Source organism: Carcharodon carcharias, chromosome 7, assembly GCF_017639515.1.
Source record: "Carcharodon carcharias isolate sCarCar2 chromosome 7, sCarCar2.pri, whole genome shotgun sequence".
NCBI lineage: Eukaryota > Metazoa > Chordata > Chondrichthyes > Lamniformes > Lamnidae > Carcharodon > Carcharodon carcharias.
This window is the reverse complement of record NC_054473.1, coordinates 49,892,249-49,919,200: the sequence shown is the minus strand read 5'-3', so window position 1 is coordinate 49,919,200 and position 26,952 is coordinate 49,892,249. Positions and strand designations below refer to the sequence as shown.

At 38.4% G+C, this 26,952-nt stretch overlaps 1 protein-coding gene across 4 annotated transcripts in view; it reads right to left on the bottom strand.

Annotated features, from left to right (window-relative positions):
- Positions 1–26,952, bottom strand: part of slc25a26 (solute carrier family 25 member 26) — a 229,124-nt gene that overhangs the window by 170,489 nt on the left and 31,683 nt on the right. For all 4 annotated transcript variants that reach the window (XM_041191564.1, XM_041191567.1, XM_041191566.1 and 1 more), the window contains exon 4: positions 5,271–5,375. In XM_041191564.1, coding sequence (XP_041047498.1) covers positions 5,271–5,375 — 105 coding nt within the window. The remainder of the gene's footprint in view (positions 1–5,270; positions 5,376–26,952) is intronic.

Genomic DNA, 26,952 nt, shown 5'->3' with positions numbered 1-26,952 from the left:
TACTGAAGGCCAGGTAGACTTGCACTGCAGCAGGAATTAGGACGATTTTTTAAAAACTACAGAGTAACTATTGCTAGTAAATTGAACTAATGAGATCAGAGGAGCACAAGAAGCAAGCCCCATTCCTGAAACACGGCTGCAGTAACAAAGATGTCCTAACAATTAAGAGACAAAGTAGAGCAAATAATTCCAAAGGATTTCCACAGCATTTTCTCTGAAAATGAATTCAATGAAGTCCTCAATGATATGGATGGTATTATGGAACAATGATGTTATGGAAAATTAACCTCCAAAAATAGTTAATTGGGTTTGAACATATTAATTTGTCCACTTAGGTAGCAGAATTCAGCCACTCAAACATGACAAAAGCAGTAACAGTGAGCAGGAGTATTCTATGAAACTGTGGTTTAACTGAAAGAACCTTACGTTGGCTATCAATCTAAAAAATTGTTCAATCATTCTCACTGAAATAAGTACCACGGAAAATGGTTTGGTGGTTCTTCATAAATTTATTTTCTCATGGCACAGCCGATGGTGAATGCTGAGCTGCTCAAATCCCAAAGAGAAACTTGAAACAACTGCCACAACTTGTTTTGCTATTTGTATAAATTTTGAGATGCATGCCTTGAATTCAGTAGTTATAAGACCACCAAGTCTTATAGGTTTTTACAAAACCAGATTAAACATTTAGTAACAAGAAAAATGATTTTTAAGCATATACATATGTCTACAAATTACTACTATAATAACTTCTAAATCCCTTACTTAATCTGACTCCCGGTTACACTTTCGTTACGGCAACAGTAAGACACAGGCTTTAAAAGACCCAGGCAAGGTGACACACAATACCCTGAACCAGTCGAATTCAAAGTGAATTTTCCTAACTTCAGTTCTTTGAATACAGCAGCTTGAGGCATAGATGCTGAAGGCTATTCACACTTGTTAGATCATAAAATGCCTACCCTTACACGCAGCCTTTGCTTCTTTATAAATATTTTCCCCTTTGAGTGCAAATTCCCATTGTTTCACTAAGTCTTTGGACTTTACCTTTCTGATAATAAAAATCTCTCAATAGTACTAAGTTTTACCAGTAATATTTGGGAAAAATGAACACACTGTTTCTGAACTCCACCTGGCTTGGTGTAATATTTCACTCCATCTTTTGAAAACAATCTAGTCTGGTTTATTTAAAAATGTAAACGTCCTTTAACTCCTTACATCCTAAACTTTCCCCATGTTTACATCAATGCCTTCAGACCAGCTGCCTTTAATCCGATTAAGTCTTACACACACACACACACACACACACACACACACACACACACATATAGAGGCACAGGTACCACTATTTTACAATAAATTCCAATAACATTATTATATCTTCCTGACAATTTCCATGGATACTTTTATTCTAATTTCTTGGCTTCAAAATGTACTGTAATCTTACCTCATCAGTATAAAAATATAAACTACTTGTAATGAATTGGTGAGATAGGATTGGCAATGTTTGATGTGGTAAGGATGATTATGTATTTGAGAACTTATTTTTAAAGAAAAGGTCAGCAGAAGGGCTCAATATTTAATTTTCTGAAGTGATAAATCTGTAAGGATACCCTGCAACATGAATGCACAATCCTCGGGAGACTTGGATTGATAAATACCCACTCTTGGGAGAAATATTATGTATGTGAGCAATGTTTTCACAGTTACTGGCCAACCAGATAACAGTACTCTGGCAATTAGAATCTTGCCCGCAATTGGTGAAGGTTCAGTGTCTAAGTGAAATGGACACAAATGATTCTGAAAGTATGGAACAAACATATTTCCTAAATAAAAACAGAAAAGGCTGAAAATACTCAACATTACTTTAACCTTAGAATAATTGTTGACCCAGTACATTAGTATGATAATTACACTTTCTACATCTTTCTTGTGGCTTAACAGTGAGCTTTCTAATTCGTGATACAGTATAACTTTTCAGCTATGGACTTGTATTCATAGGGTATAAGGCTGATTAAACTAAACCAAATGCAACTATCTGGGTTTACTGTAAACTGGTCTTTCAAAACCAAAGCCACTAGTTAAAAACATAATATCATCTGACAAACTCTCAGACAATTTCCAACACTGCAAAATTCAACACAGAAGATGCATTTCTGTCTAGACTCTAATATTCTTCATTTACACATCCAGATGGTGCTATGCTGTACAGACAATAATGATCATCATGTCAAGTCTATTTGATAATTAGAGTCATCTGTACACAAAATTCAGTCCAATTAGCAAATTTGTCAATATGATCTATGAGGCAAAAGACCCAGACAGATATAGATCAAAGTAAGTGCCAAAAAAGAGGAGGCCCATCCCTCAAATTTTAATTATAATCATTTGATTGCACTGAAGCAAATTTGATGACTGATGCGTGCATAGATTAAATAAATGCACCATTTGCCACATTACAACTTGCACTAAAAAATTTTTGACTTTTATTTTATACAAGTTGACAGAAACAAAATAGCAACAGCTCGGACAAATTTATAATGCACATGTAGATTTGCCAATCAGGTTAATTTTAGGGGTCTGTGAAGGTTGCCTACCGTCGCTGGAACGAATATGATTCTTAATGCACACAAAACTGGAAACCACTCAAAAGACTGGCTCATTCTCTTTCCCAGAAAACTACCTTTCTCTCTCTCTCATACAAATTTCTTTTCATTCATCATATACTCCCTATCTACCCCAGCCTTACAATTTTCATCAATATTTCACGTACTTCCCAATGTGAACAGCTGGCAGGTTTCCCTACTCTCTCAAAATTCACAACAGAAATGAGAGTTTTTGCAGAATAAACAGGACTTGGTCTTTGGTAATACATACTACCACGGCAAATGGAATATAAAAACATGTTCTGACACTGCTCCTTTCAATGCCACGACAAGTTATTTTTCTTCAATTCTATTGATATCACACAAGATGGTTGTTATGAATAAATACTTTACGCGGCTCATTTTTGATACATCTGAGTTAAGAAAAAAGAAAATAATATTCAGAATACAAACCAGCAAATAACCAGTGGTCGCCAGCAGAAGAACAGGGTTGGATTTTACTCACTGTGCTGCCATGACTCCACCCAAATGTCCCTTCAAGGACCTTTATTAAATATTTGAAGAGGGATTTAAGTGCTACCTGTTCCTTCTATAGGAAGCTTATTGCTCGCAGCAAGAAGTGGGGGAGAGGACAAAAATGCAGGCCAGTAAAAATTTTAATCACTGCAATGTCTCTTTAGGGCCCTCGAATTTGCAGACTTTTCAATTGAAGTTATCTTGTCAGAAATCCAGTGAAGGAGCAGCTAACTTTTGGCATTGGCATGCCAATAAAAGAAGACAACCATGGCAGTGAATACCAACTCCAGCAATGTCCATAAAGGTGCTCAGTGCAATAATTGGTATTGGCTTCCCCAAGTTAGCCAGGTATAAGGAGATAAATCAGAAAAAAATGGTCAATTTTCTGTTTTGTTCACGGGGTGCGGGCACCACTGGCAAGGCCGGCAGTTAATGTTCATCACTAATTGCCCTGGAGGTGATGGTCGTTAGCCACCTTCTTGAACTGGCGCAGTCCATGTGGTGAAGGCATTCCCACAATGCTGTTAGGTAGAGCGTTTCAGGAGTTTGATGAAGAAATGGCGATATATTTCTGAGTCAGGACGATGTGTGACTTAGGAAGAGAACTTGCAGGTGCTGATGTTCTCATCTACTTGCTGTCCTTATCCTTCTGGGTGATAGAGGTTGGAGGTTTGGGAGGTGCGGTCAAAGAAGCCTTAGGTTGCTACAGTGCATCTTGTAGATGGTACATACTGCTGCCACTGTGCGCCAGTGGTGAAGGGAGTGAATGTTTAAGGTAGTTGATGGGGTGTCAATCAAGCAGGCTGCTTTGTCCTGGATGGTGTCAAGCTTCTTGAGTGTTGTTGGAGCTGTACTCATTCAGGCAATTGGAGAGTATTTCATCACACTCCTGAATTGTGCCTTGTAGTTGGTGGACAGGCTTTTGGGATTTAGAAGCTGAGCCACCCACTGTAGAATTCCCACCTCTGACCTGCTGTTGTAGCCACAGTATTTATATATCGCTAGTCCAGTTCAGTTTCTGCTCAATGGTAACCCCGAGGATGTTAATAGTGGGGGATTCAGCAAGGGAAATGCCATTGAATGTCAAGGGGAAGTAGGTAGGCTCTCCCATCTTGTCCTCCATATCATCAATACTATGTACTACCTTCCTGAAATCTCTCCTAGGAACCACAAGAGCCTTCACATATGTCCTCTCTTAAACTACTTCTTCCCTGCACAGAAACTCAGGCATCAAAGAAAGCAATCTAAGATTGACACAAGATAGATGCACTCATTTCCCCCATCTGTTCACATCCCCATTAAGAAGTGTTTTCAGGGCCTTGGGCTGCATTCCATATGATGGCAAGTAGACATTTAGTGGGCCGTTTTATTGTGATAAAAACACTACATAAAAATATGCTGGTGGTGAAATTGTTATTAAAGTGCCTTCACACTTCCTATTTTCTTTTCAAAGGGAAAAGTGACCCACAACTGGAGAAGGAAAAGTGTCCCTGAGTACCTCAAGACATCAGCCACACGAAACCTTCCCATCACTGACGGAATACTGAGCAAAAGTAGGAAATTCACATCAAAAACAGGCTCAACTGTGGGCACTAAGTAGACTAAAAGTGGTGAAAAATACTAGGAGAAAGCACAAATCTGTGACTGTGATCCTTGAAAGTTTTTTAAAAATCATTGACGGGCTAAACCGCAAAATGATTAGGGTAAGGCGGGGAAATGTCTACAGGACACAGGTTTCCTAATGAGAACCTTGATAAGTGTAGAGGAGAGCTAATGAATGGGCTTATGTAATGGCTGGACTGGCTTTGCTGTGGGCACAGCTCTGAGATAAAACTGTCATTTATTAGCTGCATGTATCAGGCTCTCCTGGGCTCTTCCGGATCACAGTGTGACAACAGCACGTGCTTCATTGCATCAGTGCTGAGCAGAGGCAGGAAGGGCTCAAACAACAGTCAGGAGCCAACAATGGGAAATTAAGCAGGGTGAAAATGCAGCTCGTGGCATTTTGTCTTTCTCTATCTTTCCCTCATGCCATAACCAGAAAGATGCAGGCTGGTTTATTTTTCAATTTTAATAAATATACCATCAACAACATAGCCACTTCATCAAGGGCAATAATCACTTATTTCATTATAGAATTAAGCTTACCTCATGCCTTATAGTGTCAACGAACACCTTATAAGTGCCCAGTGAGGGGTAAGCTTGGGCTCGTTGTTTCACAACTTCCGAAGGAACCCTTATCAGACATGCAACCTGTAAATAATCAAAATGACACATCAAACACATATAGAACTGGGTCAGAGAACGGATGTGACTCTGCACAACGTGATCACGTGTCTAACAAAACATGCAACTTGCAGAGAACAAATTCTTTCAGTTTGCTGTCATTAAAAGAAAGCAGGTCCTCTCATTTTTGAACTACATCACACAAATGCAGAATTCATTATACGGTCAATGACCCAAGCGTCATTATATTGACACAATAAGAAAACTTGCTCCATTAGCATGACATAAGGCAGCGAATCTTGATCTGTTTAAAATATAGTAATTCAAGAATTCAAGGATATCCAAACTTTTGAATGTGAGGCCAGGTACACATGCCAAAAGCCAAAAGTGAGTGGGACAGATATGATTACACAGAAATGAGAGACTTCCACATAAAAATAAATGAGCTATAGACAAGAATGCAAAACGCTTATAAAAGAGTTTCATTCATATCTGCAAATTTAATCCAGTCTTCACACAAAATAAGAATGCATTCATTTGCATTGCTTGGCTTATTACTTCTGTTCCACCTCAAATCAAAAAAGCCTCAAATAAAAAGCTTAGGTATTGATAACTAAGTTTTACAGAAGTTGAAGACTATAACCAAGTAGCAAGTCATTACATAACACAAGTCAATTTTCTACAAGACCTGCTATAAAAATCATTTACTAACGGACTGGTCTGTTTCTACTACTGGATGCTCTCCATCAATTCTCCCAATGAACTTTGAAACGAGTTACACTAATCTTTACTGCTGTCAGCCATGGTTCAGTGGTAGCACTCTCGCCTCAGTCAGAAGGTTGTGTGTTCAGATCCCACTGCAAAGACTGGAGCATATAATCCAGCTTAACATTTCAGTGTCATACAGAGGAAATGTCGCACAGAGGTGTCATTTTCCAACAATAACCACAACTTATATTTATATAACACCTCTGACGTAATGAAACATCCCGAAACCTTCACAGAAGCATTATAAAACAAAGTGTGACACCGAGCCACTAAGGAGATATTCGGTCAGATGACCAAAAGCTTGGTCAAAGAAGGTATGTTTTAAAAATTGTCTTATGGGAGGAAAACGAAGTAGAGGAACGGAGGGGTATAGGAAGAGAATTCCAGAGCTTAGGGCCTAGGCAACTGAAGGCATGGCCACCAATAGTGGAGCAATTATAATTTGGAATGATCAAGAGGCTGGAATTAGAGAAGCGCAGACATCTCAGAGGCTCTGTAGTTGAGATTATACAGATGGGGGTTGGGGGGGCAGGGCAAGGCCACAAGGGATTTGAAAACAAGATGAGAATATTAAAATCAAGACATTGCTTGACCAGGAGCCAATGTAGGTCAATGAACAAAGAGATGATAAGGGAACTTACTGAGAATGAAGACATGGCAGCAGAGTTACTATTTCAAAGAACAGCAATCCTAGACAATATTTATCTCACAATGTAACAGATTATTGGGTCATTATTACTTTGCTGTTTATGGGGTCCTGCTGCATGCAATTTTGCTGCCATGTTTTCATTTATAACAACAGTGATGATACTTCAAAATTATTCAAAGGGCTGAAAAGTGCTTTAGGGTATACTTTGGTTATGAAAGGTTCTATATAAATGTAAATTTTTCTTAAAAAAAAATTAGTATTTGCCTTCAAGGCTGCTGGGAAAACACGCCACACATAATCTACAGATAATATAATTAAAATAACTAAGCCTGTGAGGGAATGGATGAAGATTGAATTAAGTATAAATAGAAGGACAAGAAAGAATGGTAAAATGATAGAAAACAACAATGAAAAGCACAATAAAAAGACTAGTCAATTCATTATTTTATTATTTAACATTGAAATTACAATATGGAAACAGGGTGTTCAGTCCAATCAGACTGTGTTGGTATTTATTTTTCACATGAAAAGTAGCCCATGTACCTGCTCTGTTCCCATATCCCTTTAGACATTTTCCTTCAACCATTAACTGAACATATTCTTAAACATTAATACTGATTCTGCTGTAATCAGTAACGTTGGTATAGCATTTTAGTCTCTCAACCGTCTATGTTTAGATTTTCTCCTACTGTCTGTTCGAAACTCCTTTACCACTTCAAACAGTCTGTTTCTATGCACTCTGTGCCAACCCTTCATAATTTTATGTCTATCAAATCATCCTGTAATCTCATTTGTGCTTATACTGAGGAATTAAACATTATTCTAGTTTGATACCATTGTGTATAAACAGGGTCTCCTATGTATACGTCTAGGACTTCATCTCTCTAATGTTTTCCTCAAAATTTTAACTATCAAATCCTTTCTAAAAGAAAATATGTCCAATTCTATAGACAATAAATAGTCAATGGCTCCCTATGTACCACACTTAGTGGGCACTCTATTGACACTTTCCAAAACCCAAGTAAGAAAAACAGTGATTCAAATTCCTGGCTTCATGTTTTTTGAAATTTCTTAGAATCAAAGATTAATTTTCTGTGCACTGCATCTATTATGAAAAACACGTTTAAAATAATAAAGGGATACTTTAGCATTCATACCAACAAATTACATTACATTCCCATCAATCTTCTTGCCTGTCAAGAGACCAGCCGAAGTTCCTAACCTATTCACACTGCACTTTGATCATAGTCCTGGTAATCATTGCAGCTCTCAAATGCACGTTTTGAGATTTGAAGTGGACAAAGTAATTTTAACTAGTCAAAATATAGTTTACTTCAATTATACTTTCATTATTTTAAATAAAGCATATCAATCTTAAAGACAACATGGAAGCTAAATGATGTAAATTTTAGTTGCTAGTGAGCTTTAATAACTTCTTTACAAGTCACCCTGAATCATTACTGCTCCACTGCTATAGCTAAAATCAAGTCAATTGTGAACACGTTTACTAATAGATTTCACTTGTCATATCCTTGGTGAATCTAAAAAGATAATTTCGAGAACACCCAGAATTCTTAAGGTTAAGAATAACTTATGACCTCAATATGCCAAGAAAACAAGAATTGTCAACTTTTGAAGTATGCATAAATATTTATAGCACTTCACATTTCATGTCACTGCATGTCCTCACACTGGCTTTTTATCTCTTATTAATATGGTGACAAGGTGAACTGTTAAAAAGTCAGTGATGAAAAGCAACCTCTCCAACTGAGGAGTACAAAGGAGCCAGCAGGGACTCCTGTCTTCCACAGTGCAACAATTTCACTATCCAATGAGGCACAAAGTGATCAGCAGGCCTTCCTGATTTCCACAGCATTCTGCAGTTTTTTTGGAATTAACTTTGATCTTTTTTAGAGTGGAACCAAGCCTACATGGTCTGCATTGAAGAACAACTTTGTATGATACCTAAACTCCACAAGAGAATTTGGGCAATTCAAATACTTACAATATTTGCCATTTATGAAAAGCTTTAAAATTCTATTAAGCATAATCTGGAGTTTATTATTCTACAGGGACTGTGATGTTTCATTTTACATCCATTTCTTTTCCAGCTTTCTTTCAGTCCTGCTTTGTTAATTCTCTATTTCCTAAATGGAAGAGGCATAGCATTAAGCAATCCTGATTTGGATACGAATTCTGTTCCAGAACCTTCGCAGAAGCAAGAATGTGATGAATACATTTCTCTAAAAATAATTTTTCCCTATCCTAAAATATGTCATAAGTTATTCTTAACCTTAAGAATTCTGGGTGTTCTCGAAATTATCTTTTTAGATTCACCAAGGATATGACAAGTGAAATCTATTAGTAAATGTGTTCACAATTGACTTGATTTTAGCTATAGCAGTGGAACAGTAATGATTCAGGGTGACTTGTAAAGAAGTTATTAGAGCTCATCATTTGGCCTCAATGTTGCCTTTAAGATTGATATGCTTTATTTAAAATAATGAAAGTATAATTGAAGTAAACTATATTTTGACTCGTTAAAATTACTTTGTCCACTTCAAATCTCAAATCGTATGTTTGAGAGCTGCAATGATTACCAGGAATATGAGCAGCAGCTGATCACTATATGTCACCTGTACTCACTTTGTGTTGAGCAGCTATTTAAAGCGCAGTAAATATTTACTGAATTAAGATGGTGCAAACATATCGAAAGTACAGAACATTTAAATTGTAACATTGATTTAAAAGCTTCTGTGCAGCGGTGAAAAAACCTACACAAGTTAAAGATGTCAAAGCCACACAGGAATTTTCAATATCTTCCTGAGAGTGGGGTAAACATTACAAAAGAGAAAATATTGTCTATAGGCGATTAAAAATCTTCAGACCACACACAGTTTTTGCCCACAAATTAATTTCTCTTTTTTTAAAGTCAAAGGAATAAGTTGTTGTATTCTGTAAAATCATAGTCAAACTATACCTCAAGTTCATTTATCTACCATTACTCCATATCCTGATACCTTTGCCTAACAACAATCTAGACATCTCAGGCTTGAATTTTTTAATTGATTCAACATCCACAGCCTTCAGAAAAAGATGTAGAGAAGTGTTTCCTGAATTCAACTTTAAATGGCTCCTTTCAATTTAAAAAAGTAAACTTCTAAATTGATTATTCCATGTACAAATGGTTGCTTGTCAAAATGAACTTGAGGCGCTATGGCTGGTTCAAACAAGTTCAACGACCAGTTGCACCTCGGGTAAAATTGCTTTTTAAACTTCCTTGTTTCTCATGTACTAATTTTATCCTTCAGTTCTCCCAGGCCTTTGTCATGCTCCCACCACCAGATCACCAACCCCAATTCCACCTGACCAGTGGTTCCGTTGAATTCCCAATTCCCCTTGTTTCTACTCTCTCCTGGCCTTCTTTAAAAAGAAACTACTTCAGGCTTATTGCCTCAATCCCTGCTGGTTGACTCATTATAACAACTTTAACTCCAAACCTATAGTTAAAATTCGGACTCCTAGTTGTCCAAAAATTTGCCTTCAAGCCTGTGGCTCTGCTCCTCTCAAAAAATCTGCAATTAACTGCTAAGGTTGAATCCAAGCCCAACCTCTCTAGAAAAAGAGATTAATAATTCAACAGTAAAAAGATGTGAACCATCGCACTCTTTGCCTAGCTGTCCTCCAAAAAATTTTACATGCGCCCTTTCCCACTTCATTTGAAGTGCAGCAACATGTAATGTCACTCAGCTCCATTCTGCATTGTCAAGTCTGAAAATAAATGATGACACTGTTCTGAGGAGTATTTACCAGCTATAAAATAAAACAATTTCCGAAACACTGACCACACCCCTCCCTTCTGTGCCTAACTCTGCAATGCTGTCTTGTAAAAATTACAATTTTGCTGCTCAAAATTTAAGCAAAAATGAAATTGCAGACTGTTAAAAGAAAATATGCAAATAAAACATACTCTAAAACAAGATATACATTAATGGATCTCCTACGGTGTTATGACAGACAATACATTAAGTACAATGCAGGTCAGTTTCTTTCATTACCGTACATGAGGCTCCACACTACAGGTTACATTTACAATGTACACTCCTCAACCCACAATCAATTATTCATCTCTTCCAAAACCTTCTATTCATTAGCCTTTCATTTTTACTCAAACATCCCAAGACCAGAGGCCCCTTTGCATTCAACTTTTTATTTCTCTCCAAGAAACCTTGGGCGGAATCATCCCAGGTTTGCACTAAGTGCAGTAGTGGGTGTGTCAAACTATGTTACTCTGCACTCGCCTCAGAGTTCCCCTCAAAGTGCAGCCATCTAAGTGCACTCCTTTTATATGCTGTTGTGAAACATGTCGGTGTGGTGGGCGGACGATCCAGCAGCGGGAGATGAGTCTGGCAGGCTAGTCTTATAATATGTATTACAATGAGGTTCCCAACGTCCAATGACAAGAAATGCGGCCATCATCGACGGGTTGAGCAGACGATTGCAAACTGGTTTCATGACGTCGTGAAACTGATTTTTGGCCTTTCTGCTATATTGTCCGCTCACGCCACCGAACACGCCCGATGCCAGCGGCCAAGGACGATTGCAGCCCTTGTTTCCTTTAAAAAATCAACTAAATCAAATTTTGAATTGTTAAAATGAATGCCACATTTATTCTTTATATTCATTTAAAACCTTATTTTCAACATTTGAAATTGAAGTTAGGCAGAACTTTTGCAGGGTGCATTTTGAATGATTTGTAGGGGAAAGAACAGTATCACAAAATGGAATGGCAGGTAAACCTTGGTGTTGCAGGGAAACAGAATAGGCAGCCTTAGTTAAGTGTAACAGGTGAGTGCGTATAATGAAAATCTAAAAAAAAAGGCAGAATTTATAGCTTCAAAATAAGGAATCAATTATGTTTCATTCTGGTCCAATTAGCCTCTGGTTTCTATCCTCAAAGTACTGATTGAAACATGGGGTACTGAAGCTCAAGCAGATCAGCAAAACTTTTATTCCTCAATCAACTATTCATACTTAATTCAGAATGGTACAAACTGCATATCCATCGATGAACACTAACCTCTGCAAGCACCAACTTGGTATGAACATCAGATCACTCACTTTGTTCCCAAATAGCAATTTAAAATGCAAACCAGTTTTGTGTCTTTGAGGAATATAGTAATTAGCTGCATATTTCATTAGCTGTAAAAATTATACTGCAATTATTTTATTTTATTTCTATGTAACATGGTGGCAATTGATCAATTTAGCAAAAGTCATAGATGTTTTAATTATACTGTTCTGCCTATGTGATACTGTCAATCAGTTACAATTTACTAAAGCACATGAAGCAACAAACCCTCCAGAGTGGAGGAAAAACAGTGAGGACACAAAACAAATCATTTGAATTTTTGAAATGAAAATTATTGTAAATGTCTTTGACTGCTCAATTCAGATATCTGGGCAAATGGCCATATGAATTTACACATTTAATTCAAAATATTAAAGGATTTTGTGGGGGCAACACTGCATTATGGTAAACAGAACTCTTACATTTGGAGTGTTCAGTGCAACATTATAGAAATGAATCAATGCATCATGCATTATAAAAGCTAATCTATTTGTCAAGTCATTATCCTTCAACATAATGAAACCGCCACACATCGTGTGGGTGAACCTAACCGCTTCAAAATTCTGTGAAAACCACAATAGGCAAGTGTTGCCAGCTGCATATAGTGACACCCCTATTCCCAGTCAGAATGGAGAAGATTGGCACTACACCCCATCATTCACGCATTGGAGACCACGCTGCTATAAATGACTCCGATTGACTTCTACAAACATAACTTGGAAGTAATAATTCTTCATTCAATGAGTTTTGATGCAGAAATAATTCATTGGTTCTGTAATTATTTTCCACTCACTCCATCCTGCAGGAAAAAAGTTGCTGCAGGTTTGGTCACAGGTTGTGCTTCCTATGACTTATTTTTAAATTGACTCTGTGAATGTTTACTTTGCTGAGTAAATACATTATTTGCTGCAAAATATATTGTTTTCTCTAAGGCCTGCCCTGCTTTCAACTCGTTGTAATGACAATAGATACTTCAAATCTTGCTCCCTAACAACATTTTCCATGTCCCATATTCTACTGTTGTACTCAAGCCACCAAGTCAAATGGCGGATCGTTTGGCTTCGAACCTAACAAAAATATCACTATCAGAGTGCAAGAACCAGAGGAGACAGTTCAGTGGGATTGTGGTGCATGAAGCATGAATCATGTCAAAGAATGAAGACTAGAAAGACAGAATGAGGAAGGACAGAGTGGGAAATTGGATCGGAGGTGGATAGAAATCCCTGCCACAGGAGCAAATCTCCAGAGACATCGTCCTACTGGTCTAAATTGCAGAGAATGATAACCAGGGTTACCAGGGTTCTCATTATGTGGTATTATATACACTATGGATGGACACCTGTTTCAAAGATACCACAGAAAAAGCCATGGTGGCATGACTGGACCACTGGGTTTCTTGTTAAAGAGGTGGTGTACAACTTCAAATATTTCAATGATTTTCACTTGAAGAGTTGCACGACAGTGAGATTAAGGGTTAACCTTATCTGCGGTACCTCGCTTATTGAATTAATTGTGGACATGTCCCATGATACTACTCTCTTTATATGGCCAGAAAAGTAAAAAATTAATAACTTAAACTATAACTAATATATATTCACAATTACTGGGGAATAATAAGGGACCATGAAATAGGCGTAACTGCCTTGTAGCGCCTGATGTTGACAAAAGTGGAAGTGTTCAATTTCAGGTGCAGACATCTTTTCATCTTGACAAAATACCCCTCCAAACATATGGGAACATGACAACTCCTTTCTCTCCACATTGCTTTTCTTCAGCTCAGAAAACTGGTTTTAATTCAGTGTAAAGTTAAAAGATTCCATGTTTTGCATTCAGAATTTACTTGGTGTCCAAGCATCCGAAGAACAAAACTGCGATCCTAGTGCAACACAAGAATAACCATTGAGAGAAACTGAAGAGAAGCCTTTACCACAATCTGCAACAGCTGCAAGGCTGGGATTAAGTCAAAAGTTCAGATGTTTAGTACATCTTGAATCTGTATGTAATGCATCTGAGTGTCATCATTGATAATAGATCCAAAATGCAGAAGATTGTTCATCTTAGGCTATTGAGAATTGAAACATTTTAGTTTTCATTAAAGTAGTGATAGTATACAATTACAACTATCAGTGCACAATGCAAAAACATAAACTCTACCCAAATTATCATAAATTATCTAATTAGAAGTTAGCAGACCTGAAGCAAAGTCATTGCCTCAATGAGTGACAGCAAGGTACACAGTCTGTGTTAATGAATGGAAAAAATATGTTCATAGTAAGGAGGGAAAAAATATGTTGATAGTAAGGAGAGAAAAAATGGAACAAAAATTTTAAAAAGACATTTCTCAGAAGCTGAATCGTTTATTTGTGTACAAAATCAATCAAATTAAAGCCGGCCTTTTCCTAGTATTAAGTCTGCTCTCCCTAAGTACACTGGGAGAAAAAGGCTATGATGACAATTCCAAAAACAAGTTTTTGGAAACCTCCAAGTGTACAGTGTAGCTCTAAATTCATCATTAATGTCTAAAGAGTATCAAGCATGAAAGCCAAGTATAGTGTTGTAAGACAGTAGTGGTTGGTAAATCCATAATTTCTATAAGATATATTTTGTCTTTTAAAAATTGGCACTAGATGTATCCTTAACTACTCTTCCAAGCAGTATCTGGAGACTTAAAATCCCCATCTAAAGAATTATTTGCTGCTAAATTTTTGTGGCTCACTTAAATTAACCCATCCAAATGTTTTTAACCCAACTTTTAAATTAACCCTTATACAGTCAATCTCTTTTCAGAGGACCAGGGCATCAGAGTCAGAATTAATCTCTTCTTGCCAAATCAAAGTCAATTAAATCATGAACTAATATTTCTTCATTAATATTTATAATAACAATCACTAGCATTTAATACGAAACACTATAAAGTACTTAAGCAGGCATAATTAACTGATGGAATTAATAAGCTTAAGATTACAAAGGCAGTTCAAGTGTATCAGTTATTTATCAGCTGGGTTTTACTCACTACGAGTTAACAGGAAACTCAATGTCCAAGGTTGACATGAAGCTTAGATGGTTAATTTAAGATTATATTACTTGTAAAACTGACAAGTTAACAACTTTGACAAAAAAGTATACTAAATATATAAACAATCTAGTCCATTCAGCTTACTGCTAACAAAATGCATTGCTAGCATCGATTCTTGGATTGACAATAACATTGCTCATCTAGGTCGGCACAGTATAGTAGGTTGTCTCAGTTCCCACTGGTGGCTGTTATCAGTCTCCTGGACAACCAAAGCTCTGAAGCTCCATCCACTGATGTGGTATCCATTACCTTTCAGGTCATCTGCTTCGACTAGGTAGATCCAGCATTCACATCTGTAGCTATTATTTGGAATTGATGTCGTTCAAACCTTTCTTCCCCTCTCAAGGAAACTTGTACATAAATGGCACATTTCAACCATATCTGACCCAACCTTTGAACCTTCCTTCAGATCTACTTGCGTTTCTCTGACCTTTAGGCTCTCTTTCAGAGCCTTTCTGCTCAACTGGAAGTGTCTGAGGTCATCTCTAAATTTCTCTCTCTTATGGTTGCTACAATCATAACCTTTTGTACTGTTAATTTCCATAAAGAAACTTCCTCAATGAGCATTGGGAAATCTGCATGATGCATGTACTTGTATTTACCATTAAGGTGCCAATTAGCAAAGGTGAGCAGGCAGGAGAAACAATATGCATAGAATAGAATATCATGCAAAACTTTGATGGGAGTTTATAGACCTCAAAATAGCAGTGATAAAGTAGCAACATCACCACGGATATCATATCAAAGAAGCTTGTTGCAAAAATAGATTGTATATAAGGGAGACATGAATTTTCACACAGACTGGGGAAAGCAGAACCTCCCAAGTCCCAGAGGCATTGAATTTCTTGGGTGTAGTGTATTCAGAACAATTTTTCTGCAACATTATGCTCTTGAATCATCAAGAGAACAGGCCATCTCTGGTTTATTGAATGAGTAATGAGCTTGAGTGAATCAATAATCTAGCGCTAAGGGAACATTTGGCTAATGCTGACCACAATGTGACAGAATTTGGTATCAGGCTTGATGGGGAGAAGGGCGAGATGCGAAGATTTTAAATTTAGTCAAGGCTGATTTTGGAAGAATGAGGCAGAAGTTGATCACAATTGATTGGGCAGAAATATTCATGCATTAAACTACAGGTGTACAGTGTGAGACATTCAGTCAAATGTTTGGAAGAATATAAGACCTGTACATACCCATTAAAGGCAAGAACTCTGTGATTAAACAACTGTGGTCAACAAGGGAAAGTGAGAGAAAGTATAAAACTTAAAAGATAAAGGGTGCATACAAAGGCAAAGAACAGTAGAAATCCTATTGACTGGGTGAGATATAAAGGACAAAGGGTTACAAAGGCAGTGGTAAGAGCTGCAAAAAGGTATTACGGGAAAAAGCTTGTGAGGGACATCAAGGACAACAAATGAAGGGTTTTTTTAACAAATATATTAAAAGAACGAGAGCAGCTTAGAGTAATGTGGGCAATGACAGGCACAAGTGATACTGTAATTGGAAATCAGAAAATGATGGACTCATTTCACAGTTTCTTTGCATCGGTCATAACTGTGGATGATGAGGTACCCAAGATGTAACTAAGATACTAGGGAAATGAAAAATAAACCTGGGGAGGAACTAACTAGATTCAATAAAGGTTAAAAAATGGTGATGGGGAAACTAATCAGATTGAAGATAAAAATAAATCACTATAACCCAATGTTTTCTATCTCAGAGTTTTAAAAAACGTAGGTGAGTAAATTGCTGATACATTAGTCATAGGCCTGAATCTTCCGATCGGCATGCAGGGGCGGGCCCCGCACACTGACGTGTAAAATGACGCGTGATGACATTGGGCATGCATCCTGACGTCACCACGCATCATTCCAATCTTCAGTTCGGTGGGCGCACACTGGAGTTGGCTGCGCGCCCGCCGAACTGGCAAAGGCCTATTAAGGCCATTAATCAAGTAATTGAGGTACTTGTCAAGGCTGCCCGCCCAAACTTAAGGGGAGGCAAAGAGCCCAGGCGGCCTTCATATTTTTCATGGAACCTCATCCATGGGCGGGATGAGGTTTCATGAAGGGCTTATTAATTAAATAAAAGGTTTCATGTAAATTCATAAATATGTCCCAACTCATGTGACAATGTCACATGAGGGGACATGTCTGAACAATTTTATTTTTTTATTTTTTACACTTTTGTTACTTTTAATCTCCCCGAGGCAGTTCCGTGCCTCAGAGAGATTTCTGCACTCTCTTGCGCGAAAGAGCGCAGGCCCTGAATCTCCCTCCTCTCCCCGCCTGCACAGGTAGTGCTGAGCGCTTCCGGGTGCGTGTCACACTGGGCGGGCCTTCATTGCCTGCCCACACAAAATGGCGGCAATCAGCTACGCCCCCACCCGTGCCCGTCCAGTGGGGAGAAAATTCTCCCCATAATCTTACATACTTGGTTCAGGAATTGTTCTCTTAAATTGAAAAACTGTTGAAGTCACTCCATTATTTAAGAAGGGTAAGGGAGATTAATTAAGAATTTTTGACTGGCATGCTTCGTAAGTCCAAGAGATTTTTTTGCAAAGTAAAAACTACTGAGTGCTGCAAACTCTAAGATGCTTGCTGGAAAGCCTTAGTGAAACACTATTAGTCTACCAACAGTTGTTGAAAATTACTAGAATCTGTTATTAAGCACAGAGTGACTAAGAATTTGGGAAAATATCAGCTGATCAAAGAGCACCAGCATGGTTTTGTAATAGTTAAGTCATTCTAATAAACCTAGTTGAACTTTTTTTCAAAGGAAGTAACTGACATGTTAGCGAAGGGAGTGTCTATGGATGTTATTCTTTGAGCTCCCAAAAGGCATTCAACAAAGTTCCACAAAGAAATGGTTAATTAAAAAAGAGACTATATGACATTGGAGGCAATCTGATGGCTTGGACAGGAAATAGATTTGGAGGGAGGAGACAAAAAGCAGATGCACCGGGTATGTACCCCTACTGGCAGGATGTGACTAGTGGTGCCCCCCCCACCCCCTGCCAGGATCTATACTAGGATTTCAGCTTTTCACTACATTTATAAATGACTTGAATGAAGGGAAAGTGCACCACATATCCAAGTTTGCTGACAACATTAAGTGGCACAGTAAATAGTGTAGATGGGAGCAGAAAATTGCAAAGGGACATTGATAGATTTAAGTGAGAATGCAAATCTTTAGCAGATGGAGTTTAATGTGGGAAAGTATGAAGGCACCCATGTTAGGTCCAAGATAGGTCAGAATATTTTCTAGATAGTGAGAAGGTAGGAAATGTAGGTGGGAGAGAAATAAAGGAGTCCTTGTACGGAAATCACTAACAGCTAGTGGACAAAAATATAATTAATGGAGTCTTGGCCTTTTGCTGTAAGTAGACCAGATTTTTGACTGACATGCTTCGTAAGGCCAAGAGATTTTTTTTTTCAAAATAAAGTAAAAACTACTGAGTGCTGCAAACTTTAAGATGCTTGCTGGAAAGCGCATGTAGCCCTTAGTGAAACACTATGTTTCAGAAGTCTGATCCTGTTATGGCCAATGCAGTTGGTAAAACTGAGTTATTTAAAAATCCCAGAGGGAAACTTTAAACAACTGTCATAAACTAGATTTTTATTTTTGTATGTTTGGGACGCAGCTCTAAATTCAGGAATCAGACCACCAGTTCTCGAGAGGTTTTATATCAATATACATGAGACACCTATTCATTTACACAAGTTAAATATAAACACATGGCTACAAATTACTATCATAACTTTAACAAATTCCCAAAGTAATCTGCATTAAGGCAACAGCAACCCATAGACTTTCAGCAGACACCAGGCAAAGCATTTTCACCCTACAAATTCAAAATGAGGTTCCTTTCACTTTAGTTCCTGTGGAGACAGTTGAAGGCTTACAGCTGCTTTGATCTTACATTGTCTCTGCCCTGCACACACAAAGCTGCTGTCTGTTATACTCAACACAGCTCATCGAATGTAAATTCTCATTGTATCACGAGCCCCCTGGAACTCTACCTCTTCTAACAATAAAACCCCTTTCGTAGTACCAATTTTATTAGTAACATAAACATATTGTTTGGTCTCTGCTAGCTAGGTGGCAGATTTCACCCTACTTCTTGAATGCTCAGTTCAAAAAAATGCAAATGCAATCCAACTCTCTTACATCTCAAAGCTAGTACACATCAAAGCACCCGGACTAGCTGGCTATAACCCAATTAAGACACACCCACAGACTAAACCTCTATTTTGAAAGAAAAATATTTTCCAATAATATTATATACATTAATAGCTTCATGACATACTGGATAACTATTGTGAACAGCCTTGGGCACAACTGGCTGGTAACAGGCAATTACATACAAACAATGGAGTCTTTGTAAGTAGGCTTGAAGATCAAAGCTGATATTTGAGGGAGTTATGGAACGAGCCGTGGGAAATCGAAAGAAATATGGAAAGTAGTTCTGAACATGCTGTACATGCAAAGGCTATAGCAGGCCATGAATGTAGCAGATAACTTTATGGGGGGGCTTTCGCCCCATGGTTTAAACAAAGAACCTGATGCAACACTGGACATTTTATATTGCAATAGCTTATGGCATATAAGTTGGCCTGGTGTATAAGATGACCCCATTTTTACAGCACCAAAATATCATGCTTTTGCACACACTCCACGTATAAGTCGACACCCCCACTTTCAGCTATGAAATGTTATACTCACATTAGTAGACGGCTTCAATTTTTCACCCCAGAAATGCATGTTTTACTTATCTTATAGTATAAGCTGGAGCATGGGATCAAGCAGGCGATACGGGCTCTGTAGTGAAGAAGATGCACGGGAGCTTAAGACATACTCACACAGAGCAGACCATGTATGGCATGGTGAATGGCAAACAGAAATGGACCCACCAGCAAAATGAATGAAATGCTGCTTTCATATTCAAAATTGTAATAATTGCTAGCTCATCAAATAACTGTGCTGCAGCAAGGAAATTCAGTGCTGGTGAAACACTGCTGGGAGAATGGAAGAACAGAGGCAGGCCATGACCTGATCTTGAGAAGCATGCATGGGTCCTCATCAGAAAATCATCAGAATGGTTACATCATCACCAGTACTTAAGAAGCCAAACCAAACCCCAAATTCAGCAAAGACTTCAGACCAACAGCATGTTGGTATAGCTGCTTTCTGGAATGAAACGGGCTTGTGTTGTGGCAGAAGACCAAGATTGATCAGGGACTACCAAAAGACCTTGATGCCAAAGTTAAGAGTTTCCAGTGATTAATCATTAGAGAGCGGCAAAAACACAAGTACCCATTAAGTCACATCGCCAACATAGATGAAGCACCCGTGAATTTTGATATGCCCAGCAGTCAAGCGTGGACTGGAAAGGTTCCAAGACAGACCTAGTGGAAATATCAGGACATGAAAAGACAATATTCACAGTGGGACTAGCCAGCATGGCCAACGAAACAAAATTAAAGCATATGGTAATATTCAAAAGTAAAACCATGGCGAACATCAAGATGCCTGCAGGAGTTTCTGTGCATGTCCATGACAACGGTTGGATGGATGAGGGTAAAGTGAAGTTATGGATTAATAATGTGTGGATTAGATGTCCCAATGGCCTACGTAAAGAATGCAGCTTATTAGCATAGGGCATGTTCAGATCTCAAACAACCAATGACATCAAGAGATGTCTACAAAGAAAGAACGCCCACATTGCAGTTATACCGGGGAGTCTAACATCCGTAGTTCAACCTTTGGATGTATGCTTCAACAAGCCATTCAAGCGTCATGTTCCAAATGAAATAGACGAATGATTGACGGAGGAAAAGCCATCACAAAGCGTGGAAATGTGCATGCTGCCCCGCTCAATGTTTTGTGTGGTTTCATCATCAAATCATGGGATGCTACCGGTGCACCAAATGTCATAAGATCAAGTAAAAAATGCAGAATAATCAGTTCAATAGATGGAGACGAATATGGTTTCATGTGGAGGATTATTGTGAAAGCTAAATTGCCACATCTGATCCAAAGTGGGATCCTTCTAATAATGCCAGAGCCAAAGTGACTCAGAATGAATTGATGAAGTCTTTGTGTCAGATGCCTGAGACAATGAGTTTCACAGTTTTAAAACACTTTTATTGTGGTTAAAGGTATCTTTGTACAATTAATTCATTCAATAAACTGTGCCAAGTTAGTATCAACACTGCAGTTGGAATGGAATGACTTGGCCAGTCACTTAGAACTGAAGTTCAAAACCAAGTGGATCTTAGGTATAACTTCTTGTGATCTAATAGAGGTATTTAAAATTATTGAGGGGTTTGATAGGGGAGAGAGCGAGCAAAAGGATTTCTACTGGCAAGTGAGTCTAGAACAAGAGGGTATAACCTTAAAATTAGTTCGGTCATTTAGAGGGGATATCAGAATGCACTTTATTGAAATCTGGAACTCTTTCTCTGCTCCCTCCATCCCACCACTGTTCCCTGCGCTCCTCATCCCACCCCCTCTCCTCCCAAACCCCATATCCCTTGAAGAAAGAAGCTTCCTGAGGTTGGATCAATAGAAAATTTCAAAACGGAGATGGATAGATTTGTGTTAGGCTAGGGCATTAAAGATTATGAAACAAAGGAGCACAAATGGAGTTAAAATACAGATTAGTCACAATTCAACTGAATGGCATAACAGCCTCAAGAAACTGAATGGCCTGCTCTAGTTCTTAAGATCACCTTAAAGAAATATCTGAAAAGAGCCTTCAATAACTCAACTTTTAACTACAAAAACAAAGCCAGAAACATGTGCTGGTTGGTGATTCCCCATAATTCCTCAACTTTCAATAACAAGAACAAAACACCACCGGCTAAAAGGGGCATTTATCAGTGTCACCCCAGCGTGCTATCTCTAAGCTCATTTCCTTGGCAATCCAGATCTGTTATCCTTCTTGTGAAAGTTTTTGACTCAATGTTAGCTCAAAGTAGCCATTCTTTATCTGTTTCCAGAGTTCAGAAGAATTGGTAGAAAATCCAGTCCTGAGGCCACTGTCCACATCACAAAAAAGTCACAATTCCTCACCCCTGCCCACACAATGTAATTAGCTACAAGCTTCCTTATGCCCCTTATATATGGGGATGGTGCTCGAATGATTGATGAGGGTAGTGCAGTTGATGTGTGTAGGCACTTGCAAAATGCATTTTAAATTATCAATTAAACTTGTTAGCAAAATTAAAGCCATAGCACTATGGATGCAATAAAAGCCAAATACTACAGGTGTTGAAGACCTGAAATAAAAACAAAAAGTGCTGAAAAACTCAGCAGGTCTAGCAGCATCTGTCGAGAGAGAAACAGGGTTAACATTTCAAGTCCAATATGACTCTTCTTCAGAACTGTTGGGATACAAAAAGCACGGATACAAAATTGACTGAGGAATAGAAAACAGGAAAGGGTGGTGAACAATTGCTTTTCAGGCTGAAGGGAAACGTACAATGGTGTTCCACAAAGATCATTAGGACCCCTGTTCTTTAAGCTATGTTAAATGACCTGGACTTGAGTATAATTTCAAAGTTTGCAGATAACACAATGTTGAAATATAGTAAACAGTGAGGAGGATAGTAGCAGATTTCAAGAGGACATAGACAGACTTATGAAATGAATAGATATATGACAGATGAAATTTAATACAGAAAAATGTGAAGTTATACATTTTGCTAAGAATAATAATGAGACAATATAAACAAAATGGGACGCAGGAACAGAGAGTCCTAGGATGTACATACACCAAACTTGAAGGCAACAAGTTGAGAAGTCATAAAAAAGAGCATATGGGATCCTTGGCTTAATTATTAATAGAGTTACAAAGCATAAAAACAATGAAGTTGTATTAAATCTTTATAAAACATTGGTTAAGCCTCAGCTGGAGTAGCATATTCATCAGACTTTAGGAAGGGAGTCAAGGCTATTCTAAAATAGATTTACTCAATGGTATCAGGGATCAGGCATTTTATGTGGAGAGATTGGAGAATCTGGGGTTGTTCTCCTTACAGCAGAGAATGTTAGGGGGAGATATGATAGAGTGTTCAAAACCATGAACTGCTTTGGTAGAATAAATGACAGGGTTACGAACCGGAGGACACAGATTTAACATAATTGGCTAAAGAATCAGGCAACATGAGGAAATGTCTTTTTAAAAAACTCTAAGTTATGACCTGGAATTCACTGTCTCAAAAGGTTGGTGGAAGCAGATTCAATAGTAACTTTGGACAAAGTGAGAGACACTATTTGGATAGCTCTGCCAAAGAGCCAGCACAGGCATGATGGGCCCACTGGCCTCACTCTGTGCTATCACACTATGAAACCATGAAGACATGCAGATTTGCAAGAATATTGACCTCTGGAGGTCAAAGCGGAACTCAATTCAGTCTTCACCCACCCTTTTCAGTATTCTGAAGCAACCATTCCCTCTGCATCATAATGCTGTAAGGCAAAAAGAAGCAATGGTGAGGTAAGTGAAGAAACAAAGGATGTGTCTAGAGATGGCATGAAAAGCAACAGCAGAACCATTACCAGCACTGGGAGAAAAAATGGGAGCAGTGGTTACCGTGTGAAACTATTGAACTCAATATTGAGTCCAAAAGACTATAAAGCACATCATTGAAAGATGTGATGCTGTCTTCTTGAGCTTCAATTGAGCTGCACTACAACAGTGTAGGAGGCCAAGGACAATGAGGTCTATATGTGAGTGAGGTGGAGAATTAAAACGAAAGCTACTGTAAGCTGTGTCATGCATGCAGACTGAAGAGGGATGTTCAGCAAAGTGATCATCCATTCTGTGTTTGGTCTCCCCAAAGTCCCCATTAAGCCCAACACCCGCTTACCATCCCAGGCAAGCACAGGAGATCAAATAACTGCACCTTTACCTCCTTTCTTCTATCATTCAAGGTCCCAAATACTCCTTCCAGGTAAAACAAGAATTTACCTGTGCTTGTTTCAAATTAATATGCTGTATGCGCTGCTCATGATAGTCTTTTCTGCAATGGGGAGACCAAATGCAGTTTGGATGATTGTTTTGCTGAACATGCCTCATCAGTCTACAAATGTGGCCACAAGCTTACCAGTAGCTTACCATTTTAAATCTCCATCTCACTCTCACACTGACTCCATTGTCCTTGGCCTTCTACATTGTTCCAATGAAGTTCAATGGAAGCTCAAGGAACAGTGCCTCTTCCTTCACCTATGTGGTTTGCAATCTTTCAGACTCAACACTGAGTTCAGTAATTTCAGATCGTAACTATTGTTCCCAATTTTTTCCCCGGACAGCAAGTGCTGGTAATGATTTTGCTGTTGCCTTTCTCAATTCCTCTGGACAGATGTTTTATTTCTTTACTTATCCCGTTACTGCCTCATTTTGCTTTCCACCATCATCCCTTTCTCATTTCACTACTCCCATCTCCACTCTATCATGGATCTATCCTTTTCAGTTTTACCTTCTCTTGCCTCTTAACTGGTGCAAACTGCAAAACAGTGTTTTTTAATTTAAATTAGCCCCATGCATTAAAAATAAAGAAGCAAATGAAAAAAGTCCTACTTCATGGTCCCCTGATACACATCAATGACATAAATTATCTGGTATCAGAGATAACCTTCCTGCAATTCCAGTGCATATACGGCTCAAAACATTTCTTCTTCTTAGGCAGTCCCCTGCGTTCGAGGATCTCTACTCTGGTTCGATGGGTTCTGAGATGACTGATAAGTCCAATGCACGATCTGCAGACTCTGCCACATGCAGGGCAGGTGGTGCTTGGACGGTTGAGTAAATGAGTTGTTTGAAGGTTTGTGAGCTCCTTCCGATGCCTCAACTTTACCTCTGTGAATTCTCAATGAAGTTTCTTGATGTGTTCTGTGCCCTCCTGAATGAGCCTTCTCCATTTGGCCAGCCACAAGCTAGGGGCTCCCATGAGTCAGTGGGGATGTTTGCCTTCTTCAGGGATGCTTCAAGGGCATCCCTGAAGCAATTTCACAATCCTCCTGGGAGTCTCCAGCCGTGACCAAGTTCCCAGTAGAGCAGTTGCTTTGGGGGTCTGGTGTCAGGCATACGAACAACATGTCCTGCCCAGCAGACCTGGTTTTTGAATGATCAGCACCTCAATGCTGGGAAGGTTGGCTTGCGAGAAGACGCTGCTGGTGGACTGCCTTACTTGCCACCGATTTGGAAGATCTTGCACAGGCACTCCAGTGTTTTGAGGTCAAGATATTTAATGGACACCTGACTACACTAAAAAATTGGCTTTCCTTCAGTTCTACTGAAATATAACCCTGAGGCAATTGCCAGCTCAGAGGAGGCCAGTGACAAGACACAAGAGGGCACTGGTTTTTCCTGTGAAGAGGAAATAAACATCAAATACTAAAGATGTGCCATCTACTTATACTTTGCTTCCATGTGCTGTGAACTGGCTGCACATATCAGGTTCTCCATGGGGCCCAGAGGGTCTGTGGATTAGGATACACATCAGGAACACATGCTGGCCCTTCAACCCTGTACCATTATCCAAGAGATTACTGGGCAACAATACATGCCAATTTTATTAGGTTATTGAAAACATCTGTAGGGAAACCTCTAACGTACACCAAAATAATCACCTTACATAATATAATGCAAGTGGGCTGGACACACCCAAAGGAACAGGTTGACATCTTAATCAATCTCCTTGCCAGAGCTACTCTGGCATTCCAATTTATTGAGAAACTGCCAAAAAGATGGTGCCATCCCAAGTTCATCATTGGAGATCCAATGTTAATGCTCAGTTCACAAATAAAAAAACAAGGGAACCTGCAGGGGACTGCTACTTGAGTGCATTTAATTTAGAATCCTGATTAAAAGGCAAGCACTGGGAACCATGCAAATAGTGGCTTGCACAATCGCAATATCCACAGTCTCCTTAAGTCAATGACAAATCGCTGTTAATGTGCCAGTCTCTTAAATAGGCCCATCTGGAGGAACCACCTAGCTTACTGTGTCGAACATCCTTGGGATGAAGTACCTGCACCTGGATGCAGTCTAGTGTTAAAAAGGTTCTCTCAACTCATTTAGAACCTTCCAATTTGACAATGGTGGTGAATTTCTGACAGGGAAGAAAACTAATTTCATAATTCAAATATAGTTTATAGAATTAATTGATCAAAAAACCTAAAGATCATTAAGGTTACAGACATTAAGTCTAGAATTAATTAAAGTCAGCCTCACTGCACATAGAAAACCAGCTTAATCCAAAGTATCTAAATAATAACATGCACTTCAGCTGCTAAACAGAAAACTCAAGGAAAATCTTTTAAGCCTTTTTATGCTTCTGGATCACATGCAGTTAAAACAGTAATAACTTTATGAAGAACAATCTGGTTATCCAGTTCAGCATAAAGTGAAAAGGACACATCAGAAGTCAAAGACGATTTGCTGTGGCAAGACTGACCCCTTCAGGCTGGAAGTGAATAATGTTACCTTGCAAAACCTTCTATGACATATTTATACTATCATGTTTTGAAATAAACACCATTAATATATTTAAACACAATTATTATAAATGCATAGCTATAGCATTAAAATAGGCCGTGAAAATAATTTTTCATAAGTGAAATCACATTTAAATACTCAAAATGACCAGTGAAAAACATTTCAGAGCATCAATAATCTTGGAACTTTTCATGAAATTGTATGTGCACATTAAAAAATTCTGATTTTTTTTACTTAATGTACCTCATTTTTACTAGTTAGATGATTAAAGCTAATATTCTACCATAGTTTATGATAGTAGGCTAAACAGATAATTGCCAGTTGTCTGAGTTATCAGTATGTCCCAATGTCATTTCTTTTTAGGTATAACCAAACCAGTTTTATTTGTTGCTTGTGTTGTTTTGATGCAGCTCATGTGTGGGTTGCTGACAGGTCCTAATTTTCAGGTTTCAGCCCCTAATTGTATGATGA